This window comes from Rhineura floridana, chromosome 5 (genome assembly GCF_030035675.1).
Source record: "Rhineura floridana isolate rRhiFlo1 chromosome 5, rRhiFlo1.hap2, whole genome shotgun sequence".
In the NCBI taxonomy this organism is placed as follows: Eukaryota; Metazoa; Chordata; class Lepidosauria; order Squamata; family Rhineuridae; genus Rhineura; species Rhineura floridana.
This window is the reverse complement of record NC_084484.1, coordinates 100,015,171-100,042,946: the sequence shown is the minus strand read 5'-3', so window position 1 is coordinate 100,042,946 and position 27,776 is coordinate 100,015,171. Positions and strand designations below refer to the sequence as shown.

General features: G+C 41.1%; 1 protein-coding gene across 2 annotated transcripts in view; it reads left to right on the top strand.

Moving 5' to 3' along the window:
- The window catches only part of CHAF1B (chromatin assembly factor 1 subunit B), a 43,908-nt gene extending 38,507 nt beyond the window's left edge, over window positions 1-5,401 (top strand). For both annotated transcript variants that reach the window (XM_061629472.1, XM_061629473.1), the window contains exons 11-14: window positions 1,902-2,058; window positions 3,147-3,566; window positions 4,012-4,106; window positions 4,538-5,401. In XM_061629472.1, the coding sequence (XP_061485456.1) occupies window positions 1,902-2,058; window positions 3,147-3,566; window positions 4,012-4,106; window positions 4,538-4,647 (782 nt within the window). In that variant the 3' untranslated portion in view covers window positions 4,648-5,401. The remainder of the gene's footprint in view (window positions 1-1,901; window positions 2,059-3,146; window positions 3,567-4,011; window positions 4,107-4,537) is intronic.
- Window positions 5,402-27,776: the final 22,375 nt, after the last annotated feature.

The following is a 27,776-nucleotide window of genomic DNA, read 5'->3' as shown; positions in this document are numbered from 1 at the left end:
AATGCACTGGCTCATCTCTTAAGAGTTTTTCCATTGTCACATGGCTGCAGTTAATTCCATAGATTTTCTCTATATCAAGCTCCATCACATCATTCCAGTCCAGAAGATTATCCAAGCCATTGATAACTTTATCTCTAATATCTTCATTAATTTCTTCAGAGATAACGTTAAATTCCAAACAGTAGATTTTATTTCTAAAATCCATAAACTCCAGATCTTTTTCCAATTCCACATTTGTTCCACTCTCCAGGGCTTGTATCTTCCCTTTATTTTTTCTTTTCTCATCTCTGATCTCATTCTCCTCTCTCACAGGATCCCCTATTTCTTTAAGCTCCTGCGTCATTTTGCTCAGTTCAATTTTCAGCTCCTTACTACCCTGTCGCAGGGTTTGTTTCGTTATCTCAATCTCATCCATTATTTTCTGAAACATAGTTACTTCCAGATTCTCAGCCACTTTCTTGATTGCCATTTTTAAAACCACGAAAACAAAGCAAAACAAAAATAAAGAAGAACCACTTCTTATTTCAGCAACAATTGGGTTAATATTCCAGGCTTGATGACATCACAGTATAAACAGAGCAACCTGCCTTATCTCTCTATGTTCAAGAATGCAAAACAAATTTAGTTCCCAGCATCAAAACAGTTAGTGGCGTCGTGAAGAAGCAGATTCGTCAAAATAAAATAGACCAAAAAGAGAATAGTCCCAGACAATATAATATTCCTTGGAATAGAAATCAGGAATAGAAATCCCTCTTCTGTTTATTATCTTTAGAATGCACTTCCAGGACAGCTTTTTGCGACAGAAACAGAGATAAGCTGTTAATTTCGTGAATAACAGAGAAGAGCTATATCTCACCCAGAAGTTGTCCAAAGCCGATCAATCTGACAAATCTCCTTTTGCTGCAACAATTTAAACCAAGTAAAAAAAATAATAGAAAGAAGGGTGCTTGCCTGTTAGTCCGTTCTCTCTTTAAAGAAAAGATAAACGTATCGCTTAAACAGATAGAGCTTGTTAGGAAGTCCGTCCGGCATTGTTGGCTGGACCTTATCTCATAAATTAATGAAATCCAGTCCTCCCAACAAAAACAGGCTTTTGAGGTTGATCTCTACGTTTCTCCCTGCCCGGGAGAAATTTCATCAGTCAAAAAAAAAATGTTCTGACTGATTTATATCTGAATAAGCTTCTTTTGAGGCGGGAGCCCGTCCCAAAAGCAGGCACAAGCGAAGTCACCCTTCCCGGAAGTCCCCAAACCTTTTCTTTTTTTTTTTTAAAGCTTTTTAAAAAATGTTTTTAGAGGTGTTTTGTTTGAATATATTTTAAAGTCTGTTTTTATGACGTTTTAAAGTGTTTTTAGTGCTTTTGTTTGCCGTCCTGGGCTCCTACTGGGAGGAAGGGCAGGATATAAATTTAATAATAAATAAATAAAAATGTAAACATAAATATGTTATGGCACAGCCATATAAAATTGTTTTAACTTTTAGAAATCAGGAGAAAAAAAGTTGAACAAGTACTTTTCCAGAACTCTATGTGAGGGGATAGGGGCCAGATCTTTTCTCCCAACCCTGTGTTCTGTTCTTAAAGTTAACCCCAAAAGCCATATGCATCCATTAAGTGCATATCTTTGTTGCAGTTGCATGTAGCAAAGGAGGGGAGTGTTTTCTTCATTTGGAAATATGTTGGAACTATTTTTGTGTACACATAGAAAGCATTGTTAAAACTGAATATTCTCACAGCTTTTCCATTCCAATGGAACATTTTCCATTTCTACTGTAGAATTCCAAAGAGGCTATCATGTCTTTAATCATATTCTAAATTGCAGGATAGAATATTGTCAAAGACTGATAACAAATAGTATTTAATAACAAATAGTATTTAATTTGAAACTCTCTTCACATTTTAGAAGCCACTGCCAAGAAGACTGGACTAATAAATCTGCCCTATCGGTTAGTTTTTGCTGTTGCTTCAGAAGATTCTGTGCTCTTCTATGACACACAGCAATCCTTTCCTTTTGGTTATGTATCTAATATACATTACCATACTCTGAGTGACATTTCATGGTAGGTAATTCACATACTTTTGATTGCTTGTTACAACTGACTGGGCTATCTGATATACTGACAAAAACCACTTAGTAAAGATCCTTCCATTTTAGCTTGTGTTCTTGGCACCCTCAAGCATCTTGTAAATCTTTTCCTTCAAGAGAAGCCACAAATATGAAGTCTTAAATTTCAGGGTCTGTCAGAGCATTGATTTAATTTTAGTGAGGCAGAATATTACCGTAAAACAGAAAATATTACTTTTCCATACTTTTGAACTTTCCTGTTTATAATGTCCTGCAGTTATGGACCTATTGTGAACTTGGTTTTAAATATTATTACAAGTATTCTGCTTTCCATCATTTTGGAAACTGTCTCTTAAATAGATTTCAGCGTTGTTCTCAAACCTGCTACTGTATTCAGTAGTTGCACAGTCCTTTAACAATAGGAAATTGTTTCCTTTTCCTAAAAACCTAGGACTTCAGACTGCTTATAGCATCCCTTTTATGTCTCCATTCATTTAGCAATGTCATTTATGGCCTGGGCCTCAGCAGCAGTAACATTGATTACCTGAAGCTCCAAAATGCCTCATTCCCATAACCAAAATTCTCATGGCTGAGATTAGTAAGCTCTGGCTCATGCATCTCTATTCACATAATTTTTCTTTATCTGGCTGCCCCATAACGTAAGTTCTCTTGGCAGTTCACAAAACAGATGCAAGTAAAATACAATATAAAACAGTGAAAACTATTGAAAACAAAAAACCATTGAAAAACAGATGTCAAAACTAAGGAACAAAAAAGGCTTCACGTGGCCTTGAAAAGATCACAAAGAAGGTGCCAGGCTAACCTCTCCTGAAAGGCTCTTCAATAAGTGGGGTGTGACTTACAAAAAAAAAATGTCCTCTCTCTGGTAGCTGCCCACCCTATCTTGTTTGTTAGGGGCATTCAGAACAGCCTCTGAAGACAGTCTTAAGGTTCAGTTAAGGTACATATGGTGCTACATATGTAAAGTACATTTTTCCCAACTATGTTTTATGTGCATATTTTTATTACTGGAGTGTAATTAAGGCAATTAACCTTTTTTAAAATCCCTTAAATAAACACCAGGTCTAGCGATGGATCCTTTCTTGCTATTTCTTCTACGGATGGATATTGTTCTTTTGTGACTTTTGAAGAAGATGAACTTGGAATACCACTGAAAGAGAAGCCAATTATAAGTGTTGGGACCCCCAGCACAGCTGAGAAGAAAATTAAAAAGGGTCAGTCTCCCAATGTTGTCTCCCCAGTTCCCAAATCTGTGGATGGCACTCTTTCTAGTAGGACCATGGATCCAAGCAGCCCAACTGTACAATGCACTGCTGTGATAAACAACAAAGAGTTGCCCTCAACACCTATTGCTGTCAGAAAAATTCCAATGTCTTCCTCAGAAGAGAGGAAACCCATGCAGCCATCAAGCTATAGCTCAAAGATAAACCAGCCCAAGAGGTTTACACCTAATACCTTACAAGCATGGAGTAAGACACCAAGGTAAACTTAATGCTACGAGTTTCCAGTGAAACAATAAGTAGCCTGTCCAGGCCCTTCTGGTAGATATGAGGCAGCCTTCCACCGGAAATTCTGGCAGATGTAGTGCCAAGAAGCTTTGTAGATCCCCCAAGCCTCTGCTCAGATCTTATTATTTCTCTAGTGCCATCTATGTATGTATGACAGGTCCCTACCCCATGGGTCTTACAGTGTAATAGCCACAGGGGAACAACAGAATGAGGGCATGGATAGGCAGACTAAAGGTGGAATATCTGACAGGATTGGGCTCCAGCCAGGCAGTTAAGGAAAAGGAGTTGGAAGGAGCAAGGGAAAGACAGTTGGAGGAGACTCGGCACAAGGACAGTGGGGATCAGGAAAACTTTAAATGTTTGTGGAAGAAACATGATTTCAAAAATGTTCTTGATTTTTTAAAAATATTTATTTTCAGGAGAGTTGCCTTAATCCCTCTAAAGGCAGATACTCAAGAGTCAGCATCTTCAAATCTCATCCCTACAGCTTCTTCAACAGAAACAATTCAGCATGGTAAAATATCTTACTAATGATAGCTTTTCAAGAAGTGTCAGGAACATTGCTTTAAATGGTTTTGCCTCCAAAGTTCATGTTCTACTGTCACCCATCCATCTAGACATTGCATCTCAGGGTTGGCATGAGCAGCACCTACTTTCATACATTTGGGGAAATGCGTGATATTACTTTGAAAGAGTAATGATGTCTGCCTGCTTGTGCAACAGAAACCCGCTTGTACAGTGGGACTTCAAGTGTCTTGTTCCAGCCCCTTGAGCATCCCCAAAATCTGCTCTAGGTGGGCTCCAAACTCTCCAGAGATGGAGGAGCTCCAGAGTGCAAGCAGTGCCCACTCACACTATGTTGGATCTCACCCACCGTCTTGTCATTCTGGATTTTTTTGTATTCTGAAACCCTAAAACAAATTTTAATTTTCTTCAATGTTTCAGAGAGGCCGTCACCACCTGAAGACCCTTTGCAAAATCCACCACCTCCTAAGCGTCTTAGAACTGATGAAACGTCCATCTTTGAATTATCTGAAAATGAAAATAAAATGTAGTCACTACTAAAGTGCTGAACCTCTGAATGCTTTCCCTACAAAACACCCAAATACATTGCCCAGATACATTTACAAAAAACACATCATGTGAAATGGACGCCAAGCATTCTAAACAAAATGTTCACTGTACAGTAAGCCATTAGGCATCTGCAGGTGTGTAAATGTCACATGGTTGTGAATGTGTCTTATTTCAGTAATCCTTTAAATGCTAAGTTTTCCTGGAAGTCTGTTTCTGGCAGAGAAAAGGCTGTTTTTTTTTAAAAAAAATGGTTTTATCTGCTTCATAATTAATTTCACAAGCTAATTTGCATCATGCAGTCCCACAGAGGTTTGTAATGCATTCCTTCTGCCTTCAGACTATTCATTGTGTCAATGGTTACCTAATCTACAGGTACCAATTAAATGCAAATATCAGAAAAAAACATTTTTGTCGGTTATATGCAACAAGGAACCAAGAGATTTTAGGCACGTTTTCAATGGACTATTACAGAAGATGAATTGAAAACAAAGTTCAAAATCTTAACTGCTAGATTTCTCTATCTTAAAAGTAGGCAAAGTTTAATAAAAATGGGGTTTGTTTCATGCAAATATTGTAGATTGTCACACTTCCTCTCTACTTAGGTGCACTTAAAAATTTGAAAGTTGCAATGATAAAAATAGAAGAAAGGTTTTTGCCATTTGTGTTTTTATGTTTACTAAAAATAATAATATGTTGCTATAATTGCAGTGTACAGAATAAAAGATTCAACATTAATATTAACTCTCCTGTGTTTTCTCTGGCATTTGGTTTCATGTTTCCATTTTTATTGCATCTCGAATATCTGGAATAGGTTTAATTCAAAAGGAAGCAAGTTGAACTGAGAAGTTATGCATTGAGGAAAACACATTCAGTTTCATTTAGGTGTCTGTTTAATGGAAACGTTTATAATAAATGCAAACTTTACATGGATTCTGTTGTAATATCAAGTAGGTGATCAGACTAACTTTAAAAAGGTTGATAGGCTGATTACAGTTCCTTACTATCGCTGCAAATTCTAGAACCACTGCTGTGATGATATGTAGCTTATGCTATGCATATTTATATGGAAGTAGGGATGGAGAAATTTTATTCAGGTCATATTTGAAGCTGAATCTATAAAATTTGCACTTTCTGAAACGAGAACCAAAACACAACCATTCTTTGAAACTTGCACTTATCCAGATTTTGCAATGCAGTTATCCAACATTTAGAAAAAGGCATATATTAGGGGAAAGTGTACATAAAATGACTATATTAGTGAAAATAACATACAAAAATGCATTATTAGAATAAATTGCTTGTAAAAATGCATACATTAGCCAAAACTGCTTACAACAAATGTGTTTATTAGGAGACATTCACTAATATGCTGAAGAATTTTCATGAGGACTTTTTTAACAAAAAAATGCAAATTGTTGCAGAAATGTAGACAATGAAATTTAAGATTAGAAAAATGAGAAACTGAAAGAACCGAAATTGACACATCCTTCCATCCCTATAGCTGGAAGTAAATAATACAATCTCAAAGCAAGTTGCTTTCATGTAAATCTGCATATGGTGCTTTGTTTCACATGAGTACCAAAGGTCATTCAAACTACATGCAGCTGAATGTGTGGCAGCTGTGTTATATGGCCATTCTTTTATATAATCCATCACAAGTTTTTCCCATTCCACAACAATCTCAAGAGGCACAGAGTAAAACTACATGGATGTATGACATTCTACGCAGTCTGTTATGCAGTAGAAAATACATATGTTCAATTTCCAACAACCTCCACCATACTTGATTAGCTGGAATACTGTAATTGGTTTTCAAACACAAGATTAGATAGATAAGTTAAACAGATTTGGAGCACAACCAGAATCAACCAAGTTAAGCTGCAATGAAAAGAATACAGGAATGAAAATAAAAATCATATAGCTGGTAAACAAAATATATTCACTAATAGGCAAATAAAACCTTGCGGTTTAAGAATGTACCTATAGCCAATATATATTTCTATCAAACTCTAAAAAGCAGGGAAATTGGACAGCTATAGTGAATGCAGGAGACCTGACATCCTCTCCTCTCTGTACTGCCCTACAAATTTGTCAAAATGCAAACACCATTTGGGTTGGTCTTTCACAGTCCAATCCACTTCCTGTGTAGCTTGGAAGAATTTGGTAACGTGCCTCTGAGCATATGGTGAGTGGTGGCAACACCTCCCATCTCCAAAGGTGGAGAATTACATTTTTGTATGTTTGTTGGTGGTCTTTGCTTCTTTTTTGTGTTACTACTGTTTCTACAGAGACTCTAACCTAGACAATTATATTGAGTATACTTATTGTTGTTTTGTATTATATGTTATATTTTACTCTATGTTATATTTTAGTCTATGTACGCCGCCTAGAGTGGCCGTTAATTCGGCCAGATAGGCGGCCTAGAAATAAAATTTTATTATTATTATTATATTCCTCTCATTATTCATCATAGAAATCTGACAAGTTTATTTTTATTAATTTCAAAGCCTTTTCATTGGTCGATGTCACATGATGGTGAAGATAGCCTTTTTTGTTTCAAACTGGAGGTTATGTTCTATTTCTATTTTGGGTGCATTAACAGTTGAATCTGAAACTGCAGTTTGATGTAAAATCAGACAGATTACAATATGTTGCTACTTCAGGAATGACTCTAGCTGTTGGAAAAAACAAACTTGGCCTGCCCAAGATGCATGTTTTCATCCTGCTGTGGTTGAACTACTCCACTTAAGGAAAGGTGGGCATGGTCAATTAAAAACCTAGAGCACACCTAGAATTTTGCAACAATATATTTCACTTCCCACTGTTTTATCTTATGCAAACTGAGACGCTCCTCATGTCAATTGGAAACTATTCTGCAGAACAGTCAGTGCCATTATTCCACAATTGTTTTTGGAGCTTCTTTTTAGTGTTGCTGTAGTTCATATGTTCACAGAAACAGAAGCAAAAGAGAATGATTTCCTATAGGAAACTTCACTAAAATTGCAAAGTAAATCAAACATGTAACATGACTATCTGAACGATATCAACTGTTTTAATATATTTGCTTCCTCCCTGCTAAAACAAGATCAGTACAGCACATATTGTTTCTGTTATTTGGGTTGACTGCAGGTGTTGCCACCACTCACCATATGCTCAGAGGCACATGTTACCAAATTCTTCCAAGCTACATAGGAAGTGGATTGGACTGTGAAAGACCAACCCAAATGGTGTTTGCATTTTGACAAATTTGTAGGGCAGTACAATACCTCAGGGAGGAGGTCAGGTCTCCTGCTCCTCTGGTGTATTCACTATAGCTGCCCAATTTCCCTGCTTTTTAGAGTTTGATAGAAATATCTGTTGGCTATAGGTACATTTTTAAACCACAAGGTTTTTTGCCTATTAGTGAATTTCCCTGCTTTTTAATCTGGGAGGTAAGAAATGGAATCCTGTGCAAGTTTGCTGAGAATGGATTCATCATTTGCATGCCTATTGAGTTCAGTGGGATTTACTCCCCTGCAGTCATGCTTAGACTGGTGAAACTGATCATGGGTAGCGAAGTCTGGAGTGGGCAGGGGAGAAGGAAGAGGGGAGGGGAGGAAGAAGAGAGAAAAAAGGAGAAAGGCAGGTCTGATTATTTGCATACTTATTGAGTTCAATGGGATTTACTCCAGTGCGATCATGGCTAGGATAGGTAAAATTGACCATGGGGGAGGGGGGAGAGTAAAGGGAAGGAAGAAGGGGGAGAGGGGAGCAGAAGGAGTGGAAGGGAGAAGGAGAGGATTGGAAGGGGAAGGGGCAAAAAGGAGATGATGGAAGAGAGGAGGGGAGGGCGGGTTTGATCATTTGCATACTTATTGACTTCAATGGGATTTACTCCCATGCAATCATGCTTGAAAATGAAATGGACTACCTTCAAGTTGATTCTGACTTATAGCAACACTATGAACAGGGTTTTCATGGTAAGTGGTATTCAGAGGTGGTTTACCATTGCCTTCCTCTGAGGCTGATTGGCAGTGACTGGCCCAAAGTCACCCAGGGAGCTTCATGGTTGTGTGGGGATTTGAACCCTGGTCTCCCAGGTCATAGTCCTAAGACTGGTAAAACTGATCGAGGAGGAGGGGGAGAGGGGAGGGGCAAGAGGGAGGGGATAGGAAGTGGGGAGGGCAGGTTTCATCATTTTGCATGATTTTATACTTAAGTGGGATTTACTCTGGTGCAGTCAATCTTAGGATAGGTGAAACTGACCTGGGGGAGGGGTGGGGGAGGCGGAGGGCAGGAAGGGGAGGGGAGGAGATTGGGTGAGTGGGTGGGCACTGGACAAAAGGGAAGCCCCTTTCCAAAAGGAAAACATTGTGAACAGTATCATTCTTTTTCAGGGTTTCCACCTTTTTATTCTACAGCAGGTACATGTAGTCTCCTACCCAAATTTAAACCAAAGCTGTCCCTGGCCACATCCACCCCAGACTGTTATTTCACTTTAGGCAGTCATGACTTCTCCCAAAGAATCCTGGGAAGTGTAGTTAGTGAAGGGTGCTGAGAGTTGCTAGGAGATGCCCTGTTCCACTCACAGAGTTTCAATCAGAGCAGCTGACTGTTAAACCACTCTGGCCACTGGAGCTCTGTCAGTGGAATAGGAGTCTCCTCTCAGCACCCTTCACAAACGACACGTCCCAGGATTCTCTGGGGGAAGCCATGACTGTCTCAAGTGAAATCAAGGTCTGGTATGGGTGTGGCCCCCTGATTACGCAAGCCAAGCAGCTGGGAGTCTGGCTATTAGAACACTGACAGTTGGTTGTTACTGAGCATGCCCGACATTATCATTGAGTTCCAGCCAAAATTTCTTCAATTAATTAAAGATCAGCCAGACATTTTTTTTAACTTTGAAACTGTAGAAGATGGTCAGAGTATGGGGCAAGGTCAGTAATAGGATTACAGGTACTCTGTGAATATGGCTGATTTTTAATTTCAACAGATTATGAGAACTCTGACAGAAAAAAGTCCAAAAGGGGTCTGGTTTTTCTCTCTCTGTTTTTACACTTTGAACACTCAATTCTCTCCGACTGTTCTGTGTATCGCCATGAAAATTGAGAAGGTTGTTAAGCAAGCGTTTGTGAGTTCAGGACTATAAGTTTTGTAAAGTTTTGTTTTGAAATGAGTTTATGGGAAGCATCAGAATGGCATGGGAGGTATTTTCAATTTAACATTGCGGAATGTGAAAAATCCACGCTGGCAATAGTAAACAGCCACTTTCATGGCTGTATAAAAAGATCATAAAACGTACAATTAAAATCTCAATTTTATAAAAACAGCAACAGTTTAGAAATGCCTTTTAATTTCCAGCTTTCTGGGGCAAAAAGCTCCCAAGAGAGCACTGTTACTTATTCTTTATGTCTCTTTTGAATGATCCACTGCAGAAGTTTAAAATAATACCATTCTTGCCACATATCTTTCACATTGCTAAGTTCTTTTTCTTCAAGTCATTTTAGAGTGGTGCAGCCCTGTCCTAAAGCATGTAAGTGATTAAAAGATGAAGTAATTAAAAGATCAGCTGGTTAACATTACGAAGGTACTCTCTTCCCTTCCCTTCCCTTTGATGTTACTGAACCACAACAGTTGGAGCGTATGATCTGCCTTGTAGCCGCCACTATGAATATTTCCCTTGATGACAGCCATTTCAATTTGTTTACGTACAAGAAATGTACAAGCAGGCCTATTTGTACAATATGCATTTTTAGAAATATTTTATGGTGTTAATAAAAAACAGTATGTTTGTAGAGTCTGTTGCAGCATTAGCTGAGAGAGGAATGCAAAGAAAAGCAGGAAACCATCTTACTCAGGCCTGTAAATAACAGTATCTGGCCACTGGATGTCACTGTTTTACAATAATGCAGCTTTAGAAGTTGGACTGGGAACAGAATGTTGCCACTGACTAGGCACACCAAACTAGGAAGCTTAGCTTAATACAAAACTGAACATGTAGTACATTAGGGTGGCATTTTATTGTCATCACTGTAACTACAATTTCAAGTGGACCAGCAAAGAGACATTTACCCTTTTCTCTTTGCAGTTTTGCTGCTAAAAAGGGCCCTTAAAGTAAGAAGAGCCTAATTCACAGTTGTTTAAGCAAACAATTTACTGCTTGCTTGTTTAAAAAGACACAATTTCTGTATAGTTAGAGGTATAGCCTTTGGTTTCCTAGTCAGTAACTGAAGGGCTGATTCTATTTTTCTTTTCTTTTTTTATAGGATTGTGGTCTACATGGCTTCTGGGAGACCAAATGTGTGTCAGAAACTTTCAGAAAACAGAAGCGATAGGGTTTTTTTTATGTAGGCATAACCAACAATACACACAAGAAGGTAAATAGGTACACTGGCTCCAGGGAATGAGGCGGTTTTTGAGCTGGTGGATTCTGTTGGACGTGGGACAAGAGCAACTCCTGTTTGGTTTCTTTTGTTTGTATTCCAGAAGGAAGATAGAGTTAGGGTCCTTCAGCTGACTGGGCTTGCCTACCTTTACCTGTGCTATTCTCTATCTAACTTCCTTCCGTTGTAAACTGATATGCTCAGGGAAGCTGACCTGCCCCTCCTTCCTTTGTCTTCTTTTTCGACTGTCTGAGGAGAGAGGAGACGTCTTTGTCTTTGCTCTCTCTCCTGAGCCACGAGGGCAACACCCAAGTCTGGGCATTGCACCTCCAACTTAATTAGTTAGAACTAGGTATGCCTTTCGTTTCTACTGTGTTTTTCTATAAATAAAGTAACCTTTCTTATTTTACTAAGTCTTAAGTCTCAGTGATCTAAATGCAGGGTAAAAGCCTGCTACTTAGGTAAATACACATACTGGCACATACTGTAACAGATTAAAGACCTCCCCTGATTCCCCCAACTCACACCTAGACTATCCCATTTCTAGCACTACTGCCCTTGGGGTACTGTAGTGGAGGTTTCTGCAACCATATAGGGGAGGCCTCTGCTTGTATATCTTTTTCTTTGCCTGTGGAGAAGAAGGTCCACAGCATTCTGGCCCATCAGCCAACTTCCCAGGGAGCATAATTTTATTCCCATAGACTGGGACTTGTACCCACTTTTACTGAGGGATAAGCCCTATTGAACTCTGTGGGGTTTACTTCTGAGCTGAGCTGTATAAAATTGCTCTGTTAGTCTGGATCTATCCCAAAGTGCTTTAGAAGGAACACATTTGACTGTCCCTGACACAAGGGACTTACAATCTAAAAAATGAAATAAAACAGTGAACTAAAAATAGTAAGTGGACTTGTTGGCCTTTCAGCCCTTTTAGAATTGTAAGCACAGAAGCGTGCAATTGTTCCTTTGTAGTTTAAAGTATGCCCTTTGCAAAGGGAGCCCCTTGAGGGAGCCAGATAATTTGTCAGGCAGTTGAACCACAAATATTAAAAATAGGATCCAGCAACATTTATATAGCACAGCCCATTTCAAGCAAGGCCTCTCACCATTAAACTCTAGTAAATGGAATCCATTTTTGATGAAGGCCAGGCAAGGTGGCATTCTCTTTTTTTGCCAATATAATTATCATCTTGACAAACTTTCTGCAGGATTATTTTCTCAATGAGCACATTTAATATAAAACATGCAAGTTTCCTCCAATAAGAGCACATTCATATTTTTAACACCCCAATCTTGTCTAAAGTGTACTTGGCTCAGCTCCTGGGCAAGGAATACTTTGAGGAAATGTTGAGCTGCAATTATAGTTGGCTAAAGCAGACCTGACAATATGAACAGCTGTGGGATGCCTGTTCCTCCGCAATAAGGAAGGTTGTTGAAATTTTGACATTACTTTGATACTTTTAATTTTCTTTCTAAAGCAAGCCCAAATATTCTGTTAATGACTTTTTCATAGAGTTATTTATTTTACGAAAAGAGGCCAGCCAAGCACAGCAGGTAGTTAATAGTCCATTCAGGTTGTTTGCCTGCTGGGTTGAAACAGGAAAGGAGTGATGGACCACCCTTTTTTGAGAATTTGCAATTAACCTACTGGTTAATCTGTGTTTATCCTACTGTTAATGTTGACAGCTACTTGGAATAAATTTATATGATTGAAAAGAAATCCAAGATGATTTAGCTCACCTTCTGAATAAATAACCTCCTTTGTGTACCAGAGGCAGTGATCTTTAATTTTTTTTAAAAAAAATAACAGTTGTATATTACAAAGTAAAGACTATCTTTTGTGTACCAGATAAGAAATTTACTAATTTATTACAAGATGCAGCTATTATCAATATGGAAATGTAAACACACAAGAGGGCATGAGTGCACAAGCTTCACTGCTCCATCGGTATTCTCATCATCTTCCAACTCATACAAGGTGCCTACCTGAAGCAGGAAGCCTTTTGCATCCGTGGAGGCTCCCCACACATTTTAGAACCCTGATTTTCCATGGTTCTAAAACATGCAGGGTGATGCTGCAGATACAAAACCTCCTTGTTTCAGATAGTTGCCTTCTATGAGACGAAAGGCAATGAGAATGACAATGGGGGCAAAGATAGCACACTGACTCATTCCAACTGCCTCCCATTTTTATGTGTTATGTTTCCCTGTTGGTAATGCCTGTATAGGGATAAAGTAAGCACACAGATGAGTCAAAATACTTTGACTGTCCAGGGGCTTTTAAAAAAGCTTTAAATCTACCCCAGTGCAGCTAGATTTATTTTTAAATAAACAAACAGGTAGGGCATTTTTAAAGCTTTAAATCAACCTATGCCTTCAGGGTTGAAGGTCATGGGATAATTTATTTTCACATTTCTCTTTGGAGAACTGTTATTATTTGTTTTGTCTTTATTGTGCACTGCTGTGATATCTAGTTATGCTTAGCGGCAGGGCTGGTGCCAGAGGACAGTCAGATTGGGCCCAAGGCCGGGTCCTGCAATTTGACCCTGCTGTTCATCACAAACTGGGAGCTTCCAGGTAGCCCCTCAGTACAGGCAGTGTGGCTTCAATAAGCCTGCACACATGCCCAATCTACTTCTCCCAACAATGTGAATGCTGTGCACCCTGTGCATGCATGCCTGCCATCACCCAAGATGGGGGGAGGGCTTCCCTTGGTTGATGGCAGGCATGTGTGCAATGCACGCACATCATTCACATGACACAAGAGGTGGGGCGTGTACTGGCTTTTTAGCCCCGCACCACTTGTATGGGGGTGTGTGTTGGGCTGCAGTGCCGCGAGCCTGGGGAAGGCTGGTGCCCAAGGGCACAGTCATGCCTGGTAAAGGCCCTGCTTAGCAGCCTATAAATATTAAACCTATGGGATATGGCTGACTCAAACGTACAAACATATAAGTAAGAGTTAGAGGAGGGAGGAGACATGACAACAGAATCATTTAGAAATTGAGACTCTATTCAATATAGTACATGATACAGTGCATCCCTATTCTGTTTGTAACAAGTCTGACTAAAAATGTATTATTGGGTTCATCTGAAGTTAAGACATCTTGACTGAGTTACTTTACTGTCAGTAGTGATACAGACATTTTTAAATGTTGTAGTCCTTATTTAACTAGTATACTACTACATGTTGTTCATAGTTATTTTACTTTGTTTCAGAATTGTTTTAGGCTGCTTTTCCCTTACAAATATATAATCATAAAATGATTTATATGGATGAAATGTCAATGTGTAAATTGTTACTTTGTGTTCTCACCTATCTTTGAATTTAAAAAACAGGATGACATGAAAAGCTAATTAAAATGTCATAAACTCACTTTGGTTTTTTAAAAATAACATTTGCGAACTATGAGTTGACTCTAGAGAGGATCCTGAAGCTGCATTGGAATTATTATTATTGTTGTTGTTGTTATTTATATCCCGCCCTTCCTCCCAGCAGGAGCCCAGGGCAGAATGAGTCGTTTAGGGCCATATAAAAGACAAACTCTGCACTATACATTTAAAGCAATATTATACAACTCTAAACTGTCATGGCTTCCCCTAATTGTGGTTTGTTAAGGGTCTTAGGAGTTCCCTATGCCCCTCACAGAGCAACAGTTCCCAGAATTCCCTGGGAAAAGAGATTGATTGTTAAGCCACTCCTACTCCATGTATGTATGTAACATCAATGGGTTAAGTAAGCATGTCTAACACTGTATTGGCGTTTATTTATTATTGTTCTTACACTGACATCCCGCCTACCCAAGACAGCATACATGTGGTTTCCAAGGGATCACCCATCCAGGCACTGACCACACTCAGGCCTGCTGAGTCCCTGAGGCCTGCTCAGGCTCCCACTCAAGAACCTGGGATGGACAGACGTACAAAGACACACCACCCCCTTGAAATAAAATGTGAGCCTTTCTGCATCTGTGGTAAGGCAGGTAATCGACTGATAATAAGCTTGACATGCCATTCAGGAGACTGGCCAAATATTTTCAACTGACCACCTAATTTGGCTGTGGTCTAATATTTCCTTAGGCCTATTTAACACAGGACAATTTAAAAACTGGCATTTCTTTTAATGTTTTTTTTTTTGCATTATTATTGCTGCTGCTGGTGCTGCTGGCTGACGCTGGTGCTCCAGGATAAAAGCCAAAAAGAAGAACTGTTCAGTTAATTGTTCACATTTTTAAAAATCTTATCTAGAGGTTACCACAATTAGTTTTTTAAAAGTTAATTACATTGATTCACAGGAAGAATTAACTTAATCACACAATCCTATATATGTCTAATCAAAAGCCTAAGACTGTTCTGTACATGCTTACCTGAGAGTAAGTTTCATTGAGTTCATTGGGACTTACTTCTGAGTAGACATGTACAGGTTTGCACTGTAATTTATTTCCCATAATTAGCATACATATCAAACATGAGGACAGTTCTGATAAAGTCATTTGTTGTAATGAAATTAGTGGTTTAAAAAAGGATCATTATTTGACAATATTTGGTCAAAGGCTAAATCTTTTTTTGACCAATGTTATTTCCAATCCTGGATGATACATTTGGCCCCTACAGAGTCTATGACATGAAGTACTTGTAAAGCACCTCAGAGTAACTAGTTTACAAACACAACTTTTTTTCTCAGTATACAAAAGAATCTTTATCTACTTTAACTTCATAGTCCTCTGAGGTAGGTTATTATCATTGCCAAAGGCTCACCAAGGCTGCAGTCCTACACACAGGAAGAAGCTTTATGGAGTTTTGAAGAGGCATGCATAGGGTTGCACTGTAATATGTGTGTTTAGAATCACCGAACAAAAAACTGGCAGCAGGGAGATGCACAGAGATTTCAAATGGTGCATTGTGTAGTATTTCAGAATGCTTTCAAAGAGAGAGTCTTTGGCGTCATGAAATATCAAATACCATCTGCCTCCAGGCATTGAAATCCTCACAGTTAGCATTGCTTAACTTTTGTAGGGGCAATTTTCCACGTTCAGCTCTTTGATATCTGATGTGACAAGCAAGCACAATAAGAAACAAATACTTCTATTGGCCCAGAGGCAGTTTAAATACTGTATCTGCTCCTTTCTCATCATGGTTTATATTACATTAATTTTTCTTAATCTCATGTTTTAGTAGAAGTTTGCCAGCATAACTTGGGAGTAGCAGAGTACTGACAATCTTTCAGGTATCCTGGTCCCAAGCTGCATAGGGCTTTGTAAACCAAAACTAGAATCTTGAACTTGGCCCGGTAGCTAATGAGCAGCCAGTACAATTCTTTCAGCAGCAGGGTGACATATTTGCAACACCCTGCTTCAGTGAGCAGTTGCACCACCCCATTTTGCACCAGCTGCAGTTTCCAGACTGACCTCAAGGGCAGCCCCAATTAGAGCACATTACAATAATCCAGCCTGGAGTTTACCAGTGCATGGACAACAGTGGTCAAGCTATTCCAGTCCAGAAATGGTTGCACCTGCCTTACCAGTTGAAGACGGTAAAAGGCACTCCTATCCATGGAGGTCACCTGGGCCTCAATTGACACGATGGATCTAGGAGCACACACACACCCAGACTATGCACCTGCTCTTTCAGAAAGAGCACAACCATCCAAAGCAGGCAACTGACCAATTATCCAAACTCAGGAACCACCAACCCACAGCATCTCCGTCTTGCTAGGATTCAGACTCAGTTTATTGGCCCTTATCCAGCCCACCTCCAAGTCCAGGCAGCAGCCCAGGGCTTGCATGGCTTCTCCTGATTCAGATGGTACAGAGAAATAGAGCTGGGTATCAGCAGTGTACTGCTGACACCTCACCCCAAATCTCCTCATGACTGCTCCCAAGGGCTTCATATAGATGTTAAACAGCATTGGGGACAAGATGGTACCCTGCAGCACCCCACAACACAACTGCCAGGCGCCCAAAAGACAATCACCCAATGCTATTATCTGAAAATAACCCTGGAGATCGGATTGGAAACACTGTAAAACAGTGCCTCCTATTCTAATCTCACCAAGTAAGCACAGAAGGTCACCATGGTCAAGTGTATCAAAAGCCACTGAGAGATCAAGAAAGAATAACCGCCTGTCCTTCTCCCAATAAAGACCATCCATCAGGGCGACCAAGGCCAATTCAGTCCCATAATAAGGCCTGAACCTAGATTGGAATGGATCAACATAATCTGTTTCATCCAAAAGTACTTGCAATTGCTGTGCCAAAACCCTTTTGATCACCTTCCCTCAGAAGGGGTATTTGTGACCAGGCTGTAGTCACAAACCAATGGGTCCAGGGTGGGCTTTTTCAGGAGCAATCAGATCACCGCCTCTTTCAGAGTGGCTGGAACCACTCCCTCCAGCAATGATGCATTGACCACAGCCTGGATCCACTCGGTCAACCCCCCTCGGCAAGCTTTAAGAAGCCAAGAAGGGCAAGGGTTAAGAGGACATGTTGTTGGCCACATTGTCACAAGCACCTTGTCCACATCATCAGGCTGCATCAACTGAAGCCAATTCCAAGCAGTTGCAGCAGGTGTTGCACTGGACACCTCACTGGGGACTACAGCAGATGTGGATGGAGCACCAAGACTGCTATGGAGGCGAGCAACTTTACCCTCAAAGTGCCTTGCAAAAAATTCGTAGTGGGCCTAAAGGGTCTACAACTCCATTTCCTGGAGCTGATGTCAACAGACCCCTGACAATATGGAAAAGCTGCACTTTACCTGAGAATGCCATATTTATTTATTTTATTTATTTATTTATTAAACTTATATACCGCCCCATAGCCGAAGCTCTCTGGGCGGTTCACAAGACCAACATCAAAATACAATAAACACATATTAACAATTTAAAACACATTAAAAAGTTTAAAATTTTTTTAAAAAGGTAAAACAGTTCCAACACATGCGAAAACATATTAAAATGCCTGGGAGAAGAGGAAAGTTTTAACCTGGCGCCGGAAAGATAGAAGTGTTGGCGCCAGGCGTAACTCCTCAGGGAGATTGTTCCATAAATTGGGGGCCACCACTGAAAAAGCCCTTTTTCTTGTTGCCACTCTCCGAGCTTCCCTATGAGTAGGCACTCGGAGGACGGTCTTCGATGTTGAGCATAGTGTACAGGTAGGTTCATATCAGGGGAGGCGTTCCATCAGGTATTGTGGTCCTGTGCCGTGTAAGGCTTTGTAGGTTAGAACCAGCACTTTGAACCGGGCCCGGAAACATATAGGCAGCCAATGCAAGCGGACCAGAACCGGTGTTATATGTTCGGACCGTCTGGTCCCCGTTAACAATCTGGCCACTGCATTCTGCACAAGCATTGCAGTAATCTAATTTAGAGGTTACCAGGGCATGAACTACTGAAGCGAGGTTCTCTCTGTCCAGATAGGGGCGTAGCTGAGCCACCAGCCAAAGTTGGTAAAAAGCACTCCGTGCCACCGAGGCTACCTGAGCCTCAAGTGATAGGGATGGTTCTAAAAGGACTCCCAAGCTATGGACCTGCTCTTTCAGGGGGAGTGCAACCCCATCCAGAACAGGTCGAACATCCGCCATCCGGTCAGGAGAACCACCCGCCAGCAGCATCTCAGTCTTGTCTGGATTAAGCCTCAGTTTGTTAGCTCTCATCCAGTCCAGACTCACCTGAAAAAGATGAAAAGGAGAAATAGAGCTGCGTGTCATCAGCATACTGCCATGGTGGCAGAGAAGTGGGCCTTCTTCACCGTTCTCACTGCCACACAGTAGGCATGGTTATAATGTTTTACATGTGCCTGATCAGCTTTACAGCACATCTTTCACCAGTTGCACTCCAGCCATTGTCCAGCCTGTTTCATTGCTCTTCATTGGTGTACCAAGGTGCAAACCAGGCTTCAGAATGCTGGAGAGGACGCTCAGGGGAGCTGCTGTATCTACTGGGAACTCCCCTAGGGCATTTGGAACTCCCCTTCCTCCATTTGGAGCAAAAACCAAGTTGAGAGTGTGCCCTACCCTATACATCGGGCTGATGACAACTTGAAACAGCCCCATGGTCATCATGGAAGCCATGAAGTCCCAAACTGGAACACTGGAGGCAGCCTCAGCATGGACATTGAAATCACCCAGGACTATCATATAGGGCTCCTCCAATACCACAGAAAAGATGGCCTTGGCCACTTTCCCATCTTCTTTCCATAAGTTAAAATATTAATGCATGTGCTCTATTTGAGATGTAATGTCCAGGGATGTCATGAACCATGCTAGCAGGGGGTGAACTGGTGAGCAGGAGGGGGACAAGGAAGATTTGTACTGGGTCGTTCCAGTCGGGGAAGGACCTGGTGAGGGGAGGGACATTGAAGAAGTCCCCACTCTGGACATTGGCGGGTCCCCAATGTGTGCCAAGCACACCTCTAGAGACACCACCCGACCAGCCGCTCACACCTCCATCTCCTCTCCCCGCACCCGCGCTGCCACCAGAGAGCTCTTCCCCCGTAGAGGGAGATGATGGGACAGAAACTGAGGCCTTGCCTTCACCCCAGTCCAGGACTGGGAGGCAAATGCAGCGGTAGATTCAACAAACCCAGCTCAGGAGGAATCTGCACTTATGCACACGCCTTCAGCTGTGACTCGGGCACACACAAGCAGGAAGCCTGCCCAGCCCTACTTAAGTTTAGTTGCTGAGTCAACATAAATAAAATAAATTAAATAAATTAAATAAATAAAAAAAATCTTAATGCTGCCAAGTTGTGCCTAGTTAGCTAGAAAAGGATGCTGAGTTCTGAGTAAGCCATAGGTAGATTCATGAAGCGCACTGAACTGAAACTTTCTCTTACTTCAGTAAAAGAAAAAACTACAGCCGTGTCAGAGTTCTTCGAGTTCAGGCAGGACACCAGGCTGCTAAGCAGCAGGGTGCCTCTGAGTTTTTAAAGTGGCCTGCAGAATCCTCATGGTGAGTCCCTTTGTTACATGGTAGCATTCCCTGGCTGTTTTAATAGGTGAGATACCCATGAGAAAATGGCAGGAAATGACATTCCTCTTTTCATTCTGTAATGTAAATAAGAGCCTTCACGGATCCAAATAAGCAAAAACATGTATAATCCTAACCACCAGCATTTGCATTACAACAGGAACTTGTGACCCTCCAGATGTTGTTAAATTCCATCTTCCATCATCTTTGACCATTGGCCATGCTGGCTGGGGCTGATAGAAGTTGGAGTCCAACAACATCTGGAGGGCCACAAGTACCACACCACTGCATTACATAACACTCACTCGCTGTCCATTACTTTACTCAACTTTACTATTTATCTTATGTCAAACCAAACCTTTGCCTTTCCTTTACATTTCTTTTTTGTTACTCTGTGCAACAGCCTTGTTGTCATATATACTGTTACATTGCTTTTTAATTTGATTGGAGAAACAAATGGCTTTTTGTGTATAACGTGGCAGTTCCATGCACAGCAAACACTTTACAAGTGTTATTGTGACTTATCTTGTTCCAGACTGACTGTATTCATGATGGATTAGATTCCAATCATAATACATTCTAAGTAAACATGCATTGGAGTATGCTGCACTTCGATAGAAGGTAGGGATGATGGATAAATTCAGTTCAGCCAGCATTTTAATGCCAATTTCCTGTTGCACATTTTCCAAAACAATATGCAAACTGAAGTGCAGGTATCCTTTTTAAATTCTTACTTCTCTGAATTTTGTAATGCAGTTTTCATACCAAAAATGTGTACAAAAATGCATATATTAGGGAAAGTTGCTGACAAAAAAATGTGCATATTAGGCAAAACTGCATACACAAATGTGTATATAAGGAGAAATGCTCATTAAAATGATGGTGAATTTTCATGAGGACATTTCCAGAGCATGCACACACAGAGTGTGATGCAGAAATGAAGCAAAAACAGAGAAACTGAAGTTGACAGATTCATCCAGCCCTAACTGGGATTTTTTAGATTCATTTTAAAAGTCGCAGAGTGAAAACAGCACCACTCTGAGCTCCTTGGAGAGAGGGAGGATGTATGTCATAAATCAAGGTAGCTTTTGACCTAGTTCTGATATCAAGGAGAGAAAGCTATGATACAAATGACTCCCATGAAGGTTGCAGTCCAATATACATACTTAGCAGTAAATCCCATTCAACTCAGTGGGACTTAATATTGCATAAACATGTTTAGGATTACACTGCAAATTTCCTAAGATCAGGGCTGGTCCCAGACATGCTGGGGCCCTTGGGCACAACCCTGCCCCAGGCCCCGGTGCTCCCCTTCCGTGATTCGTGGCAGGATCGCTGCCACGGATCGCGCGCCCTCCATTCCCTTGCTTAACCTACCTTGTTCTGCAATTGCACATGCAGCGCTGGCCTTAACAAAGATGGTGGCTGAGGTTTCCCTAAGGGGCTGAAGCCTCTGCCGCCATCTTGGGTCATGGCAGGGACGCTCGCAGCACTCATGCATGCCATCAGCCAAGATGGCGGCAGAGGCTTCAGCCCCTTAGGGAAACCTCAGCCACCATCTTTGTTAAGGGCAGCGTTGTGTGTGCAACCCCAGAAGAAGGTAGGTTAAGCAAGGGAATGGTGGGTGCTCCGAAACTCTTGCCATGCAATCCGCAGCAGGGTAGCAGAGTGGGCCCTCAGGGCCCCTGTAGCCCCAGGGGACCCCAGGCCACTGCCCCACCTGGCCGCTCTTTAGAACCGGCTCTGTCTAAGATAGTTGTATGGTTTTATCCTGTCTTCCTTTCCTTATTCTGCAGTCCTTTATTCTTCTGTGGGGTTTCACCCTTTCTCTTGCCCTTTATTCATTTATTATATCAAACTTAAAAGTGAAAGTACCATTCTCATGCAAGCTGAGTCTTGCAATGACTGGGGTTTCCACAGGAATAGTATTAGAAGACTGCTGAGCCAGAATAAGTAGAGTTCTAGGTCAGAACAATAATAAATCTGTGTTAATTAAATGCTGCCCTCTTTTAAAACCTAAGTTCAGATAAGTCAAAAAGGGGTTTTCTGCTTAAAACCTCTGATCTGCAAGTTTTCTCATTGGCACTTAGTCACCTGGGCCCTGTGCTGTCTCACTACAGAGGAATATTTTTCCCACTTCATTCATCTGGGCTGTGTCTCACATTTAATTTTATGTAAACATTTTTGGTTCACTTTTAGTGGATTACCTGATACTTTTCCTCACTGCACAATCCTAATACTCACTGTGTGAGCAAATGTTTTTACAAGTGGGCCACATTTACCATAGCATTCCTCCACCCCTAGGATTTCATCAGCTACGTCCATGTGTGTATTTATTATGCTAATAATCCATTACAGCTACATTTGAAATATACAGTATTAGCTATAGTGCTTCCGGCATATGGCCCATTAGTACTGGGAATCATGTTCCTTAAATTATTAATTTTCTTTTCACTTTAAAAAAACCCACAGAAATACCTGGGCAATGTAACTTTTAAAACTGCAATCTACCAAAAACAGCTGAAGCTGAAACAAAGGGGAAATTGCAGTCCCGTCTGTGTGATTTTAGTATGAGGAGGGTCAAAATGAGAAACTTTCCGTTACACCTTAATGGCAAAGTAAGGCTCTCCCACACTTTCTAAGAGTGCCTCTTTTCACGCTAGAGAAAAGAACCACTTCCTGTCTCTAGAGGGAAGATAATGTAATATCTACATTACACAATTTTCCAAATTTTGCATTGGCTGCCTGTATGTTTCCAAGCTCGATTCAAGGTGCTGGTTTTAACCTATAAACCCTTACATGACTTGGGACCACAATACCTGATGGAACGCCTCTCCTGGCATGAACCCACCCGTACACTACGCTAAACATCCAAGGCCCTCCTCTGGGTGCCTACTCTGAGGGAAGCTCGGAGGATGACAACAAGGGAGAGGGCCTTCTCAGTGGTGGCCCCCAAATTATGGAATGATCTCCCTGACAAGGTGCGCCTGGTGCCAACACTGTTATCTTTTCTGCGCCAGGTCAAGACTTTTCTCTTCTCCCAGGCATTTTAGCATGTGTTTTTAAATTGTTTTTTTTAAAATGTGTTTTTAAATTTGTATATTTGTTTTTAATGTTTTTCATCGCTGTAAACCGCCCAGAAAGCTTCGGCTATGGGACAGTATATAAATGTAATAAATAAATAAATACTACAATCCTCTCTGTGGAGGACATTAGGGAATATATCCCCATATATAGGAATGAAGAACCTGTGGCCCTCCACATATTGTTGGACTGCAGTTCTTATCAGCCCCAGCCAGCATAGTCAACAGTCCAGGGATGATGGTAGTTATAGTCCAACAGCACCTAGAGGGCTACAAGTTCCTCATTCCTGCTGTGCATAAAGCATAAGCAAGTGGTATAAAAGGAACATCCTCCTGAATAATGAAAGTCCTTAATGCAGTTTCCCTTTGATTGCATGAATGCAGCCTCACATATATCTTTGTCATAGATAGGTCAAACTGACCTGTAGGAGGAGCAGGATGTCTAAATCCACAACCTTGTTTCTAGGGGTGGAGGAGAAATTGGATTCAATTTGATTTAAAGCCAAATCTATCAAATTCCTACTTTCTGAAACAAATTTTGCAATGCAGTTCTCCAACCAATGTTTACAACAATGCATAGATTAGGAGAAAGTGTGCATAAAATGTATTCGTAAAAATAACATACAAATGCATTATATTAGGAGAAATTGCTTGCAAAAATGTGTACATTTGTCACAGCTGCCAACATAAATGTGGTCATTAGGAGAAATCTGCATTAAATGTTTGAAGAATTTTCATGAGAATTTTTAAAAAACAAAATTTGCAAATTGTTGCAGAAATGAGGGGAACTAAATATAAGAATGGAGAAATGAGAAACAGAGAACTGAAACTGACAGATCCTTCCACGCCATTTGTCCTAGATTTTGAAAGCTCCTATGATAAAAATGATGGGTTGTATTCAACTAACTTTTACTCAGAGTAGACCCACTGAAATTAATGGACTTAAGTTAGTCCTGGTCATTAATTTCAACTGATCTACTATGAGTAAAAGTTAGTTGAATACAACCCGATATGTGCAAGCTACATTCCACCAGCAATTGTGATGGACTCTACTTTTCAAGGTTTATTAACTTACCTTGTCTTTTGACTTGATTCATTATAAAGAAAATGCTTCCTGTGGGGAAAAAATTAGCTGATAACAGGAAAGGCAAAGTTCTCATAATGGGTATGTGAGGTGCAGAATTATTCTTGCACACTTCTCCTTTCTGGCACTAAATAAAAGTCTGGAAGAGAATGAATGAAACTCACTTTAACTGAGCCTAATGCCTTTGCAAGAAATAGTTGTACCCTCCTGTCCAGTTACAGATTCCAAAGTAAAACAATTAAAGGCTGTTGATCAATATCAACAACATCAGTATTATTATTTCTAAAAGATTAATCCCAAAGAAAGAAAAAAGGAGATATTAAAACTGATCAATATTAGTGGAATCTAGGATAAAGCTATAAAAAAGAACCTGATCCTATAGTTCTGTATAGAAAGGTTGGAATGGATACTATAGCCAGCATGGATTTTTCACATTTTGCAGTGTTAAATTGAAAATACCCCACATGCCATTCTGCTGTTTCCCATAAGCTCATTTCAAAGCAAAACCTTACAAAACTAATAGTCCTGAACTCAGAAACGCTTAACAATCCTGTAAGTTTTCATGGCGATACTCAGAAAGAATCGAGAGTTCAAAGTGTAAAACGAGGGGGGGGGGAATCCAGACCCCTGTTGGACTTTTTCTGTCAGTGGTCTCATAATTATTGAAATTAATTAAAAATCAGTCATGTTCACAGAGTACCTGTGATCCTATTACTGACCTTGCCCCATACTCTGACCTTCATCTTCTGCAGTTTAAAAATTGAAAAAATACTGTCGGGCATGCCCAGTAAGACCCGTCAGTGTTCTAAAAGCCAGACTCACAGCTATTTGGGTTGGCTAATCAGGTGGCTACACCCATGCAAGACATTTATTTCACTTGAGACAGTCATGGCTTGCCCCAAAGAATCCTGGGAAGTGTAGTTTGTGAAGGGTGCTGAGAGTTGTTAGGAGACTCCTATCCCCCTGACAGAACTCCAGTGGCCAGAGTGGTTGAACAGTCAGCCCCTCTTCTGGGGATTGTAGCTCTGTGAGAGGAAAAGGGTGTCTCCTAGCAACTCAGCATGCTTCACAAACTACATTTCCCAGGATTCTTTGGGGAAAGCCATGACATCTAAAGTGAAATAAAAGTCTGGTGTGGATATGGCCAGGGACAGCTTTGGTTTAAATTTGGGTGGGAGACTACATGTGCCTGCTGTAGAATAAAAAGGTGGGGGGAATGCTGAAAAACAATGCTACTGTTCACAATGTTTTCCTTTTGGAAAAGAAAGGTGCTTCCCCTCTGCCCAGTGCCCACCCATCCAATCTCCTCCCCTCCTCCTCCCTCCCTACCCCTACCCCTACCCCTACCCTTCTTCCCCTTCTCTCCCCCTTTCCTCTTCTCCCCCTCCCTGCTCCTCCCCTGGGTCAGTTTCACCTATCCTAAGCATGATTGTACACGAGTAAATCCCACTGAATTCAAAAAGCATGCAAATGATCAAACCTGCCCTCCCCTCCTGCTCTCTCCTATCTCCTCCCTCCCTCTGTCTCCCCATCCCCTTCTAATCCCCTCCCCCTCCTTCCTCCCTCCCCTCTCTTCCTCCTTCCCTCTCCTGTCCCCTCCCCTTCCTCCTCTTCCATGGTCACTTTTACCTATTATAAGCATGATTGCACAGGAGTAAATCCCATTGAACTCAATAAGCATGCAAATGATCAGATCTGCCTTCCCTTCCCCACTCCCTCCTCTCCTTCCCCCATTCTCTTTCCCTCCCCCTCCCTTCCTCCTCCCTTCCTCCTCCCTTCTTTCTCTCCTCTCCTCCCCTCTTCCTCTCCTCCCCTCTTCCTTCTTCCTCCTCCCCTGTCCACTTCAGCCCTCCCTTCCTCCGTTCTCTCCTCTCCTCCCCCATAGTCAGTTTCACCTATCCTAAGCATGATTGCATAGGAGTAAATCCCACTGAACTCAATAAGCATGCAAATAATAAAACATGCTCTCCTCCTCCCATCCCTGTCCCACTGCTCCCATTCCCCTCCTCCCCTCTGCCTTTCCTCCTCCTCCCCTCCCCATCCTCCCATGGTCATTTTCACCTGTCCTAAACATGATTACAGGGGAGTAAATCACATTGAACTCAATAAGCATGCAAATGATCAATCGATTCTCAGCAGACTTGCACAGGGTCCCAGATTAAAAAGCAGAGAAATTCACTAATAGGCAAAAAAAAAAAAACCATTGCGGTTTAAGAATGTAGCTATAGCCCACAGATATTTCTATCAAACTTTAAAAAGCAGGGAAATTGGGCAGCTATAGTGAATGCACCAGGGGAGCAGGAGACCTGACCTCCTCTCTGAGATATTGGACTGCACTCAGAGCTTGGAAGATTACTTTTAAAAAGTAATAAATTACAGTTACAGTTACATGGCCCAAAAAAGTAGTAATTACCGTTACAATTACAATTGCTCTGAAAGTAACTGATTACTTTACTTTTCCTCCAAAGTAATCACTACAATTACATTTCACTTACTTTAAAAAAAGCCTACAAGGTGCTGGCCTTGGCTGCTGCACATCTAAGTAGCCTAAAACAACATTAAAAATAAACAAACACATACAGAGGTAGCAGAATAATTATTTTTATTCATAAGATAGCAATGGTGGTCTCTCCGCTGGTAAGGGTGGTGGGGAGGGAGGCTGAGGCCACAACTGAGATCTTTGCACGTCAAACCAAGTGCAACCCCCCCACTCAGCCAGCCAGCATAATCTCTCTCACTAAACCACCTCCCAAACCCTGCCCTGCCACCATCTAAGGGACACTCACTCAAGCAAACATTTCCCCCTGAGATGCAAAAAAGTTAAAATACTGCAAATGTAGCACAGTAGCCAGAGAGGGTGGTGGAGGCCACTTTGTGTGCCAAGTGCAAACACAGTATTCATTCTCTCTCTCTCTCTCTCTCTCTCTCTCTCATGAGGCACATGATTTTCATCCACAAATCAGAGGAGCAGAAGACTTCCCCTGCTCCCCCCCCAAGTAATGCCCAAAAGTAATTCTGGAAATGTTACAATTGCTCCACAAAAGTAGTAAAATTACTCCTAGTTCTATTACAATCAAAATGTAAAGGAATTACCCACTCGTTACTCAAAAAAGTAATGAATTACAAGTAATTCGTTACTTGTAACTAGTTACTTCCAAGCTTTGACTGCACTACAAATTGGTCAAAATGCAAACACCACTTGGGTTGGTCTTTCACAGTCCAATCCACTTTCTGTGTAGCTTGGAAGAATTTGGTAACATGTGCCTCTGAGCATATGGTGAGTGGTGGCAACATCTGCCATCTCCAAAGATGGAGAATTACATTTTTGTATGTTTGTTGGTGGTGTTCTTACTTGGCTTCTTTCCTGTGTTACTGCTGTTTCTACAGAGAATCTAACCTAGAAAATTATATTTCTTTCATTATTCATCCTAGAAATCTGTGTCCAATTTACACATCCCTCTCTATTCTCCATTCAGGCAACCAAAACATATCAGAATTCAGGGGCATATTCCAGCCAGCCAGTGTGGCTCACTGGGTGGGGTGGAGCCACTAGCTTCCCGCATCTTCCTGCAGCTGGGTCGATGTTGCTTACTGAGAGAAGGAGCGGTGAGGCAGCAAG